The 13,089-nt window shown below is 36.3% G+C and overlaps 2 protein-coding genes across 2 annotated transcripts; one reads left to right on the forward strand and one right to left on the reverse strand.

The window, feature by feature from the left end:
• The first annotated feature begins 126 nt into the window (after positions 1–126).
• Positions 127–6,461, forward strand: LOC113066929 (zinc finger protein 277). Its single transcript, XM_026239066.1, has 12 exons — positions 127–191; positions 976–1,186; positions 1,301–1,389; positions 2,006–2,088; positions 3,222–3,313; positions 4,038–4,148; positions 4,480–4,612; positions 4,706–4,773; positions 4,858–4,954; positions 5,051–5,093; positions 5,186–5,360; positions 5,660–6,461. Exons 1-12 carry the CDS (start codon positions 158–160, stop codon positions 5,844–5,846), a joined length of 1,323 nt encoding a protein of 440 aa, XP_026094851.1. The 5' UTR covers positions 127–157; the 3' UTR covers positions 5,847–6,461.
• On the reverse strand, positions 6,277–12,638 carry LOC113066927 (transmembrane protein 168-like). The gene is made up of 4 exons (XM_026239065.1): positions 10,881–12,638; positions 9,310–9,452; positions 8,951–9,225; positions 6,277–8,400 (listed from the first exon to the last, which is right to left on the reverse strand). The coding sequence occupies exons 1-4, from the start codon at positions 12,015–12,017 to the stop codon at positions 7,853–7,855; spliced, it is 2,103 nt and encodes a 700-aa protein (XP_026094850.1). The 5' UTR covers positions 12,018–12,638; the 3' UTR covers positions 6,277–7,852.
• Positions 12,639–13,089: the final 451 nt, after the last annotated feature.

The raw sequence follows: 13,089 nt of genomic DNA on the forward strand, positions 1-13,089 counted from the left end.
CAGCCCTGAAGAAAAACACCAGTGCCTCATGGGAGATGTAGGAAATGAATGAGAAAGATTGGATAGAGAACTACAACACCCATTAACCATCGCAGACACAGCGGTGATTTAACTCTGATTGGTCAATGCGTAATTCATCAGGTCACGTGATTACAAAATGGCCGCTCAGATGCGCAACACTAATTTGACAGGTTGGTAAACTAAATTATAAATATTGGGCAGATATGTTAGTAAAATATTATTTTATTTCCGTTTACATTAAATGCGTGAACTACGCTACTGCAAAGTCAAAGCTACTGCTAGTTACAACAGCACTTCTGCTCCTGTAATGCAAGTTTGTCATATAACGTTACTTTTCATGGCATATGTAACGTTACATGATTCGGTTTTTTTCTTCTTCTTCACTTTTTGGATAAGGACACTGAAACCTGTATGTCTCCCTGCTCCCTTCCTTTTTAAGCTGGTCTACCTGGTCTTCCAGCTGGAAAGCAGCCAAAAACACATTAAAACCAGGAACAGACCAGCCTAACAAGGCTATCTTAAACCATAAGACTAGTTTAAGCTGTTTTTTACCAGCAAGGCGTGGGTGGTTAAAGTGCAAAGTTTGTTGATATGGATCTTCTAAAAGATGATCAGTGACCCTTTAATTTGTCACCGCAAAAGCTCATTTCCAAGAGGCAAAACAACTCATAAAGTGCACTTAGGAGCACAAATGTATCAGGTTTTTTAGAGGATAACCTGCTGTCTTCATGAGTCACACGGTCATTTTGTGTGAATCAGCTGCTTGTTTGCTTTGATTGAATCCTGCAAGGTTGTGGGATGTATGAGACAAGGGTTTTTCACCAGCTGGAGTACTTCAGAATGATTTAATGACCCAGAATGGATATAATGTCTTAAGTCATATAAAACACAAAAGATATTTGTGCATCATATTTTATAAGATGTGTGAATACTGTGTTTTCTTCTCATTGTTAGCTAAGCAGGATTGTATACTAGAGCCGCTTTGTTTCCCCGAGCACCTGAGTGGTAGCGCTTCTCTCTCCTCCTCCAGCGATGGATGCCATGTGACATGTTCGCTCTGTTCAGACTCTTTTCCCGCGCTTGAAAAAGACCAACTTCTCAAGCACATGGTGTTGGATCACAAACTGGTTATCGCTGATGTCAAACTCATCGCAGACTTTCCACGGTGAGAACGCACAAGATTTGTAGCATACGTGTGTCAGTGTTTCCTTAAGAAATATTCATCAGCGACAACACTAATTACACAAAATAATGAAAAATTATAATCGTATCGTTGCAGGTACATGTTGTACTGGAAAAAACGGTTTACAGAACAGCCTATCACAGACTTCTGCAGTGTTATCAAGACCAACTCTGAAGGTCCTGTAGGTAAGATGCATTTAAGATGAACAATCTTGTGTTTTTATTTTATAATGTTAGTTAATTGCCATGGAATGAAATGCACAAAATCTTTATTCACTCCTTAAAATAGTGATTTAGTTCTGTCCCACTGTAGTCAACATTTAAAATGTTACGATGTAAAAATCACTGTGGTTGATAATCTACCAATGTAGGTGTTTTTATAGATTCAGTGTCATAATTCAAGGTTGTTAATGTTCACTATAAAGGTATGAAAAATAATTGTCATTAATTGAAAAGAAGCTGAAATTAAAATAAAAGATCACATTGGATGAAAAACAACATAATTATAAAATTTGTCATTTTGCCTGAGCAGCTTAGTGAAATGAAATAAGTTGTAGTTGCCATTGCAAAACTAAAATTAATAAAACTATAACTGAAAAAAAAAGATAAATAATAAATAAAAGCTAATTAAAAATATCAATAAATTCTATGATACCATATAGATAAAACTAAAATAATACTGGTCTGGGGAAAACCACTTTAACTTTTCTGATTTAAATGTGAAGTCTAAATCTATGAAGGCCTGTTTAGATGGTGTCCTTTTAGACTCTAATTACTAAAAAGCTGCTTTGTGTGGTTTTAGAACAACAAGAGCACTACTTCCTATTGTGTGATGCTCTGCCAGAGGACAGGATCCTAAGAGAGCAGCTACAACAGAGACGACTGGTGAGTGTCAGTAAAAAGACTGCTCTGGGATCAGCTCCCATCCTGTGTAACATCAGGTTATGAGAATTCAAAACTGATCCAAGAGCAGCTAAAACTACAATTATGAGGAACACCATCTTAAGAGAAGACTTTGCTTATTTTCTATTTTTAAACAGTATTTAATTTTTTTTGTAAGATTGTAAATAATAATAAAAAAAAGTTATTATTGTAAAACAAGGACTTTTTGAATGCTGAACTAATGATTATTGTATTAATTGTATTAAAAAATATTGATGTAATGATATTAGTATATATTTTTATATTTAATGGAAATGGTTTTCAACAGATATTTTGGTTAATACTTATTATTTCACGATTAATCACTTTTTTCTTCCAGTTGTGTCACATCAGACAGGAAATGTCATTTTATAGATTAAACAAATGTTATTGAGAGTTGAAAGATTATTGAAGCTAACTCATTTTTTTTGTTTTGAATAATATGAGCTTGAATATCACTTTGAATATTTAAGTATAAAGCATTTAGATTTTTTAGTTGTTTGTAATGGTGTAACAAATATAACAGTTGCTGTGTAACTGTAAAAAAAAAAAAAAAAAAAAAAAAAACATTTGGGTTGCCAGAAATTCCACAATGGTTACTAACCCGAAGGTACTGACTAAACAATTAACACAGTGTTCAATGAGAAGCCCAAACCCTACTCAGATTGTTTTCGCAGAGATATATTACGAGTCAACATTATCATTTCACACACATTTGATCACGGGCAAAAATCAGCGATTATGGTTGCTAGGCAGCCAGCGTTCTCAGCACCTCTGTTTAACAGTGCAGCTGTGACCTTTCTCAGTCACTCGGTGACACGCTGCACGTCGATGAAACTCAAGCTGAGAGGATTAGCACTGTTTATTAGACACAAATCATTTGCAGATTGCGTTTTGGGATAATTATCGATGATTATGGCAATCGAACAGCGGGTTTCCAGAAACGCAGAATGATAAAAACACGCCACAGTGAGATTCATACCCATTATATTTTGTTTATAGACTCACAACAATTATGTAACCACATTTATGTACTATAGTAATGTCTTTACAGTGCTAGATAAGTCTGTAATGAAGTTTGATATGTGTCTTGATAGGAGGAAGTTCTGGATCAGCAGCAGAAAGAGAGGGACGATACAACGTTTCATCGGGCATGTATGTTCTGCAGTGAGGAGTTTACTGGAAACAGGTAACCAACAACTGTCCCACCTCTGATGGATTTCTAATTCTAAAATCAGCACATTTCATTTCAAATCATATCCTGATGTGAAATTGTTCACATTTGAGTTTTGATATCTTATACATAAGCTCTGCCACAGACCCAATCTCTGAATTATTTGTTATTTAAAAAGTATTTATATATTATTTGTTATATAAAATGTCATTTATTATGTATAATTTAATATTATGTAGAGTATCTGATATTATATAAATAAATACAATATTTTTACATTTAAAAAATGCTTATTCATTTTAATTTTGTATGTATAATTTATTATATATATAATCTTGATATATAAAACATTTCATATAATTTACTAATTTATAATAAATTTGACATGAAACATCTGGAAGGCCATGCAGCTTTTTTTCTTAAGGGTATCGATTTCAAAGTCTAAATCATACCAAACTGAAGACTCATGAATATTAATTAGCTCATTTTTCTGAAGGCCAGGGCAGCATACCTTGTAGTGTCAGAGTAAACTCATTCATATTCATGAATACAGTTTTCACTGTATAGTGACATCACAAGCCAGTCATCTTCGGCCCTCCACTCTTGTTGCTTAAATAGATATAAGTGACTGTTTTTGCTTTTTTATTTTATTATATATATTTTTTTGTAACACACAGTAGCAAACAGCACTGCATATTTATCTGAAGCGCTGCATTTGTGCTCTGTGGTTTGACTGCAGGTCTTCACTGCTGAATCACATGGCTAAAGAACACTCTTTCAGCATCGGCCTGCCTGACAACATCGTCTACTGCAACGAGTTCCTGCACACTCTGGAGTGGAAACTGGAGAAGTGAGAGCTTAGCGTCTGTCTGTCTGTCTGTCTGTCTGTCTGTCTGTCTGTCTGTCTTTCTGTCTGTTATATAATAGATTATATATTTACTATTATGTAACACATTTTGCAATACTACACACATATTAGATAGATAGATATCATCAAACCATTACAAATTGAAAAAATAAAACGGAGAAGGTATGAACTCCCCCTTTTGGAGATCGCGGTCAATGCATCAATCACAAATCACCAAATCAATTCATTAATTAATTCCATTTTCCCACATAATATTTTCCCACATTCAAAAATAATGTTTTCACTGACTAATACTGTTATTATTTGTATATAGCATGCAGTGTCTGTACTGTGAGAAAACATTCAGGGACAAAACCACCTTGAAAGATCACATGAGAAAAAAGCAGCATCGCCGAATAAACGCCCGAAACCAAGGCTACGATCGCTTCTATGTCATCAACTACCTGGTAAGATCATGTGTTGGTCAGTACGCATCTCATCTGAATAATTAAAAACAAGATTCCCCCAGTTTGCACTGCTGTGCTGTTGTAATGTTGCAGGAGTTGGGGAAGACTTGGGAAGAGGTGCAGTCTGAAGATGACCGGGAGCTCTTTGAAGATGAAGATGAGTAAGGCCTTCGTCTTTTTACTCTGAAGATCATATATATATATTTTGAGTTTTTCTCCTTTCTGATATTCTGCACTCTCTGCAGCGATTGGTCGGATTGGCAGGCTCATCCCGTGTGTGCCGTGTGTCTGTTTTGTGAGCAGCAAGCAGAAACAATGGAGAAAATTTACACACACATGGAGGTAATATATGATGTCGCTTAGGGAAAGATTATATTTGAATATTTTCTATGCATTTTTACATCAGTATCAATAATAACCTGAATTTTGTTCCTCCAGGAAACTCATGAATTTGACCTGCACAAATTAAAAACAGACTTGAGTGAGTATGATTGCAGAAATGTTGCCTTGTTTTTGAGAAGAGCCCTTGACCACACAGAGGGTCTATAGTGACATTTGTGGTCATTTGTCCAGGCCTCAAGTTTTACCAGCAGGTGAAACTAGTGAATTACATCCGGCGTGAGCTTCACCAGTGCCGATGCTACTGCTGTCAGGAGAAGTTTGGAACCAAAGAGGAACTAGTGCAACACCTGGTTAACACGGGTCATGTGATGCAGCTGCCTGAGATCTCGCACTGGGACCAACCCCAGTATGACTCTTTCACATCACTTTTTTTTTTTTTTTTTTATTCAGTCGAGTTTTAATCTGGACCATTAAAAAATATATTATTTATTATCTTATTTATTTGTATTTTTATATTATTCATTTTATTATGATTTTTGTGTTAAATTTTAGACTCAATAAAGACTATAAATGTAAATGAGCCATTGCAAATATCTGTAATTTAAACATTTATACAGGCTTTGGACATCAGAATGAACACTGACTCTTATACTGTAAACAAACAAAACAAAATAGCTTTTAATATTTAATGTGCTGTTTTTCCAGATATTACTTTCCTACGTATGAGAATGACGCTCTTCTTACAGCTCTGTCGGACAGCGAGAGCGAATCTGAGGGTCCAAATCCCAGCTCTGAAGTTCCTGTTATTGCTGAAGACATTTCGAACCTCAAGGTTATAAAACAGACCAGCGTGCTTAATAAACTGCTCAAAGATAGAGGCGGCTCCAACTGAAGACGAGGGACACTCCGAGAAATATGTTCCTATTGCTTTCAGTGTTGAGATTAATGTAACTTTTCATTTCTATTCATATGGGTTTATGACAAAGCAGTCAAATAAACTATATATTAGATATGCCATCAGCTGATCAATGGGAATCCCTAAATGAAAGGATTTGACTGAAAATAACCTTTTGGTTGGAAAATTAGAAAAAAAAGAAGTGTTCTTGCAATTTCAAGTTTATACCTCACAATTGAGAAATATATAAATGCTCAATTGCATAAAAAAAAAGGAATTGTGAAATAAAAAGTCACTATTACCTCACTATTTTTTTGTGCTGGAAACAGGCTTCCATACAATTGCGTGAATGTGACTGCTTATTTAGTTTCCGTCATTTATTTCACTTCGACGACAGGATAAAACCTAATTCCTTACACAAGGTTGCAGTAAACGAGTCATTCTTTTATTTGAATCAAATTCTCATGTCTGATTTCAAACACAAACAATCATTGAACTCATCCCAGTGTCTCGTTCATTCATTTGTAAAGCCATTTGCATGTTCCTTTAAAAAAACACAAGGCCTTAGACCTCTTCATACATGTCTTCAATCAATAAATATTGCATATTTCACTTGGATTCAATCCTCTTTTCTTTTAGGGAGGACTAAGCGTACACAAGGCACTTCAGAACATGTTAGCACAAGTATAAATACTCAACCCAAACTGCTCTAAGTGCTAGCAACACACAATACTAGCCCAATGATCAACCAAAGTATACAAATAGTTTTATACATTACAGATACATTTATAAAGGCAGTAGAACATTTTCTGTATAAACAAATAAAACTAAATACACTTCTCCACTGGACAGATCTGAATGTGGTAAATGGACACTACGTCCCTTGTACAGATAGCAAATATAAGGCTGTGCTTTTAGTGCAGTTAAGAAGAGGCACTGCAATATGGCTGCGCTGCTGGATCTGTGTACAAATGCTGCATTCAACAGTTTAGTGCAGATACAGTTATAATCTGGAGTTTATAAAGCAATGTTGAAATGGCAGTGGGAGTTAAAAGATACAGAAGTTAAAGCTGTGACAGCTGAAATGGTTAGTGAATGCAATGCTGTTAAGCCCATCAGTAACGTATGTCAATCACTTAAAAAAAATCTCCAGGCCAAACTGAACATTAACATCAAAAGGAAATGGTAATTTTGCATTTTAAAAAAATTAAAGCTTATTTTTAGATTAAGGGTCATTAATCTAAAAATATTTTTTTTATATAATAAAGGATAGAAATTTGAATTCTTTTAGATGATTATAATTTTACTGCAATAATTTTCATATGTTGAATAACTTTATGTATATAAAAAAAATATTTGGCATTATGGTAATGACATTTTTCAATATGTAATCACGGATATTTTACTGTAATTTTCCTGTATATGTTGTATAATATAACAATAATAATATAATAATTAATTTTACATTTTAAGTTAACAAAACTTTTTGCAGTATGGTGTTGACATTTTTCACTGTGTAATTACATCAAATTTTTTACTGTAATACAATAATTGTACATAATATTAAAATGTAAAAAAAGGATTGTAATGAAATGTATTTTTTTTTACCCATATTACAATAATGAATTTTTTTCATTACGATAAATCACAAGAAAATATTCTTAACTGTCGTTTAAAAAATCTTTTTAATAAGAAAATAGGTTTTATTTCTTTATGCAAAATATTATATCTTTTGATTTAGAGGTGATCTATGACCCAGAGATGTTGATTGTTTTACAGAATTCTCCCTTGCTGATAAATGAATTTGTGTAGAGACCAACATGACATTCCTGTAAGTGGGCCCATTTTTGGCAATTTTTTCCTTCACAAATTAACACCTGAGATTTTATAAATTGCTGTGCTGGTCAATTCAACTTAAAGCTGCCGTACATGAGCATCACCTAAACATGTCCAGATACAGCCTAGACACGCTGCGGCAGTAAGGACAAACTCTAGGTCCTGTTCTACGATTTAACCAGCTTGAAGCCTTGGCCTGTATCCAGCACTGCAGGTGGGAACCATGCAAGTTTGATCCTTCGGAGCAACCGAATGCAGTATCCACAAACCCAAAAGAGGTCCAGCCCGCCACACCAGTGGGCGAGCTGGACCACAGGGTAAGTCAGGCGTGGGAAGTAGAGTCTCCAGTGCCTGGTCACGTCACTTTCAGTGGGCAGGTGAAGCTTGTAGTCGCTCCAGTGTCTGGAGATGCCATAGGCTGCTCGGACGGGCCGCCCACGCTCAGACCACCGAACGACGCTGTCAGGGTTACAGTTAAAATCAACCCATTGACAGGTGAAGTCCCCGAGCTGAGGCGCATCCTGGACCTCCGGGTCTGTGGGACTAGAAAGCACTGCCCCTTGAACCGCTACATAAAGTCCCTCGATCGTCTGCACCTCTGTCACCCAGGGGAGAGAGTTATCAGTATCGAGAATAATGATGAGACGGGAACAGAATCCGCTGTTCTTTTCTCTCCAGAGCTGCACAATCTCATCTAGACGTAAAATGTCTCCTCCTGGTTATATAAAAAAGACGAAAAAAAAAAAAAACTCTATTAAGTCTTTACCAGAGTTTGGCTCAATTCAATATGCACATTATTTGTCACATTAATTTATGTAAATGGTATGCAAAACTTTGATCCAAGCAGCACTGTATTTATCTGCTAAATCAAGATTTTAAAATTGTAAAGTATACTTTATGGTTGTATTTGCGAAGGCATTTAATTTATGCTTATGCAAATACATATGACAGATGTTACAGATGATATATAACATGATATTTCTCAAATATTCTGTTATTTTTATAACTATAATACATCTTAATAGAGTAAAAAAGTTTTAGTGAATATCTGAATGATAATAATCACAAAAAAAAAACTAGGAGCAGAAAAACAAAACATTTTCAAATAAACTTTTTAATGGAGAACTGAAGGAAAATGCAGTAAAAAAAAAAATCTGGATTTCATTTTCCATACATTTTTCATTTCGGGTGAATGTTCTTGAGATTCACCCAGGTTCTGTTGTCTCTGTTTCGACGAGGAAAAGGTTATAGAATGATTCTCCCACCTGCTAGAGCCCACTCTCCGCTGAGGTGGGTGTGTCCGCTGTAATACAGCACGTAGGTGTCGTGTCGTGGGCCGTCAGCTGTGTGCGCCTCCATGAATATGCGCAGCTTGGCTTGCAGGGCTTCCAGACTCAACCCGCTCGTGGAGTAATCACAACCATAGGTCTCGATCATGTGATGAGAGAAGAAGCGCTGCACGTTGTTAAGCATCCCTGTGGAACGCAAATTGAGCTCCTGCACATGCGCCGGGGGCAGCAGGGTGGGCTGACCATCTGGGCTGAGAGAAAATGAGAGGATGAGGATGAAATACTGCCCCTCTCTGTAAGTTATTGACGTCACAGAGTGTATATGTTTCCAGTACCTGCAGTAGTTGGTAGGAATCACCACAGCGTAGCCGACACAGGTGCCTCCGAGGCGGTTTCCCAGCTCATAGAAGAGGCCATGGGCTAGTGACTCGAGAGGCAGCACCAGCAGAAACAAGGCAATAAACAGACTGTTGGACGGCTGTAGGAGAAAACAATACTTATAAGAACAACAATTATTTAAAAAAAAAAATCACCACCCTTATTTTAAGGCAGAACACACACACACACACACACGCACACATATATATATATATATATATATATATACATATATATACATACATATATATATATATATATATATATATATATATATATATATATATATATATATATATATATATATTATACAATAATTAAATATACAAATTAAATTGATCAAACATGACAGTAAAGACATTTAGTATAAACATTTTTAAAATAATAAAAGATTTTATTTTAAATAAATACTGCTCTTTTGAACATTCTAAAAAAATAAATCACGATTTCCACAAAGATATGAAGCAGCACAACTTTTTTCAACATTGATAATAATAAGAAGAAATGTTTCCTGAGCAGCAAATCAGCATATTAGAATGATTTCTGAAGGATCATGTGACGCTGAAAACTAGAGAAATGATGCTAAAACAAATCAGGTTATATTTATAGAATAAATTAAATTTTTTAAATGTATTAAACAAAAAAAAAAACATTATTTATAACACTTACATAACAAAACTGCATTAACCCTTTAACTGCCCCACCAAGAAAAAAGCATTTGAAAAAATTTTTGTTTGCATTTCTTATCTCCTTATGTCATTAGTTACCACACTCAATGTATTTTTTTTCAACACGTCCCATAATTTTTAAAATATCGGCCTCTACCAAATGGTTGATGTCACTTTATGGCAAAAGTACCGGAATTCATACACATACTATGGAAATCAGAAAATATGAACTATAATGAATGATCAGAAAGTTCTATTTCTCAGCAAATAGTACATTCTGAGAGCAGAAAGGATTATCTGAAAACATTAGCTTAGCTTTTCTACGTTTACCATAAAGTGACAAATCAACCATTTGGTTGAGCAGGCAGTTAAAGGGTTAACACTTAATAAAACTTGAAAAATGTTTGTGCCAAATCAAAGTTATGTGGTGAAACCAATATGCAAAAAAAATAACCATAAAACAGGGAATGAAATCATAGAGGGGACACTTGTAAACCCTCATGACTGTAATTTGCCATTATTTTCATAGTACATCATCATGTGGTATTACTACTTATACTTCCAAAAAAAGAAATGTGCAATACTTATGAAATATTAAATTATATATATATATATATATATATATATATATATATATATATATATATATACACATACACATACACATACACACACTCTACACCTTAAAATATATATATATTTTAAAGTTTTCAAGAAAAACATGATACTTTTACACTTTAGAGTCATTATGTCTAATCTTCCATTGAAAATGTAATTTTCTCAAAACCATGTGAAACCACCATGAGCACAAGAACTGCATTTTTCTAAAAACTGAGACAGTTTTTCACAGGAAGCCTTACCTGCCAACCCAGAGCCCCGAGTATGATGGTGGACATCAGGCTGAAGATCACCAGGCGTTTCGATATGAGACAGAAGTGCCTCATCCCCTTAGACGCCATGATCCTGTCCAGCGCTCCAGCCTCGGACGTGTGCACCATACACATCCTCTGACAGTCACTCAGCTTGCTGTGAAAACCCCACAGCACCACGAGAAAAACCAGGTGGCAGATGATCCAGAAAACTGCAGCTCCTAACAGACCCGGGATGAGCAGGTACCACCGATCCAGATCTGTCATCTTCAGAGAGGCCATGACCAAAAACATCACCTCCATGACCACCAGAGGAAGAAGCGTTAAGCGTCTCCACAGGCCTCCTCTCAGTAGAAGCGGCGACCAGCGTTCAGTGACCGAAAGTCCGCTGAAGTAGATGTCCAGGAATGGGTCGCAGACGAGGCGGCTGAAGAACCAAGACAAGGCGAAGGGGTTGGAGGACACTCCTAAAGACTCCTGGAAGAAGAATGCAGCCACAAACGAGAAGCAGACCAGGTTTTGGATCGCCAAGAAGGACTTCATGCGCAGATCCACGATTAGAGCGGCCAAAGCCAGTGTCAGGACAACAAGGCTTATGGATTTTTGGCTGACCAGGGTTGTGCTGGCCACAGCGAAGCCTGTGAGCTCCAAAGCCTCCCTTGAAGTGAGGAAAGCAGGTTGATGTTGGGTATAACCGCACATTCTTCCAACCAAAGCCCATAGGATTCGTATCACAATACTTGCTATTAACATATAGTTGGCCACCTGCTCCTTAACATCCATCTCTTTGGACGGGACGTTGATGAAGCATAGCAACCCCAGAAGGAACCCAAACCACAGATGCAGCAGAAAGAGGCTGACCTTCACCATACTGAAGTAATAGTGGAGAATGCAGGCAATCCCAAGAACAAAGAGGCCCAAAATGAAAATGACCAAGATGACAGTGTCGGCGGTTTTCTCCCATTGTACGTAAATTCCCAGGCAAATGGCCACCAGGGAGTTCAGGCTGGACAGGTAACCGAGGTACCGAATTGATGACCACATGTTGACTCCTTTGTTGGCTTCGTCTAGGCGGGTCATAGCAGCGTAAAGGAAGTGGCTCAAGCAATACCTGAGCAGCTTGCACATAGTTGCAGAGCTAAAACTCACACAACTGCAGAAAGACTAGCAGACTCAACGTTGAGAGTGACGTCATTTATACGTCACAACAGGAACAATTATTCGAGATATAACTATTCATTCAGCAAAAAAGAATGCAAGAACTGCATGTTGTTGGGTGAATCCGAGGTCAATCTGAAACTAACCCGTTTCTAGAGACATTGGTGCAAACGTTAGAGTAAAATCTACAAAGAAACAGTGGATTGTCAATATCCACCTGTTACAGCTTTAATAAAGCAAACTCTTCGACTCGAGGTCATGAAACTAAGGCGTGGGCTAGACGTTCAAATGTTCGTCGGAAGTTATTCAATAAGAGTACATATGAGAGCTGAAAAGTTTTAATGTGCTGTCAGTTTGATTTAGTCGAGAAGGTTCCAGTGCGTTCACCGAAAGTTGATAGAACGTGATGTTTCTGTCCACGACGAGAGTAACATCGACTGAATCAAGCTAAAAGAAATAAGCCAGTAGATATACAAGTCAATGATTATTGTCGTTTACAGAAAAATAACTAAAACTGTATTTGTTTAGCACAATAACCCGAACCATCGCCTGAACTTTGCTCAATGTCCGCCATGTTTTGCACAATGGTATTAAGCCGCTACGGAATCCCTGAGAGGACAAACTCTTACCAAGGCGGCATTTATTCGATTAAACAGTAAAAACAGTAATATTGTGAAGTTTTCCATTTGAATATATTAAATTAATTTATTCCTGTGATGCAACGCTAAATATAATTATTAGCATAATTATTCCAGTCTTTAATGTCACCTGCTCATTCAAAAAATATTTTAGTATGCCGATTTGCTGCTCAAGGGAAATGTAATATCCATGTCGAAAACAGTTTTGGTGCATAATGTTTTGTGGAAACCTTGATACATTTTTTCACGATTGTTTGAGGATTAAAAAGTTTTCAAGAACAGCGTATATTTGAAACAAAATTCTAACATTATAATTTAGCATCCATCCATCGTATTAATGTTTACCGTCACCTTTGATCAATTTAATGCATCCACGCAGAATGAAATTTTTTTTAAAATTATAT

This window comes from Carassius auratus, chromosome 50 (genome assembly GCF_003368295.1).
Source record: "Carassius auratus strain Wakin chromosome 50, ASM336829v1, whole genome shotgun sequence".
In the NCBI taxonomy this organism is placed as follows: domain Eukaryota; kingdom Metazoa; phylum Chordata; class Actinopteri; order Cypriniformes; family Cyprinidae; genus Carassius; species Carassius auratus.

What these genes read in the sequence shown, in the direction of transcription:
- LOC113066929 (XM_026239066.1), top strand. Translation starts at nt 158, where the DNA reads ATGGCCGCTCAGATGCGCAACACTAATTTGACAG. An exon ending in GAGGAGTTTACTGGAAACAG is followed by an intron (nt 3,314 to 4,037) that starts GTAACCAACAAC and finishes GTTTGACTGCAG; the next exon opens with GTCTTCACTGCTGAATCACA. An exon ending in TCTATGTCATCAACTACCTG is followed by an intron (nt 4,613 to 4,705) that starts GTAAGATCATGT and finishes GTAATGTTGCAG; the next exon opens with GAGTTGGGGAAGACTTGGGA.
- LOC113066927 (XM_026239065.1), bottom strand. Translation starts at nt 12,017, where the DNA reads ATGTGCAAGCTGCTCAGGTATTGCTTGAGCCACTTCCTTTACGCTGCT. An exon ending in ATTCCTACCAACTACTGCAG is followed by an intron (nt 9,226 to 9,309) that starts GTACTGGAAACA and finishes ATTTTCTCTCAG; the next exon opens with CCCAGATGGTCAGCCCACCC. An exon ending in CGGAGAGTGGGCTCTAGCAG is followed by an intron (nt 8,401 to 8,950) that starts GTGGGAGAATCA and finishes TTATATAACCAG; the next exon opens with GAGGAGACATTTTACGTCTA.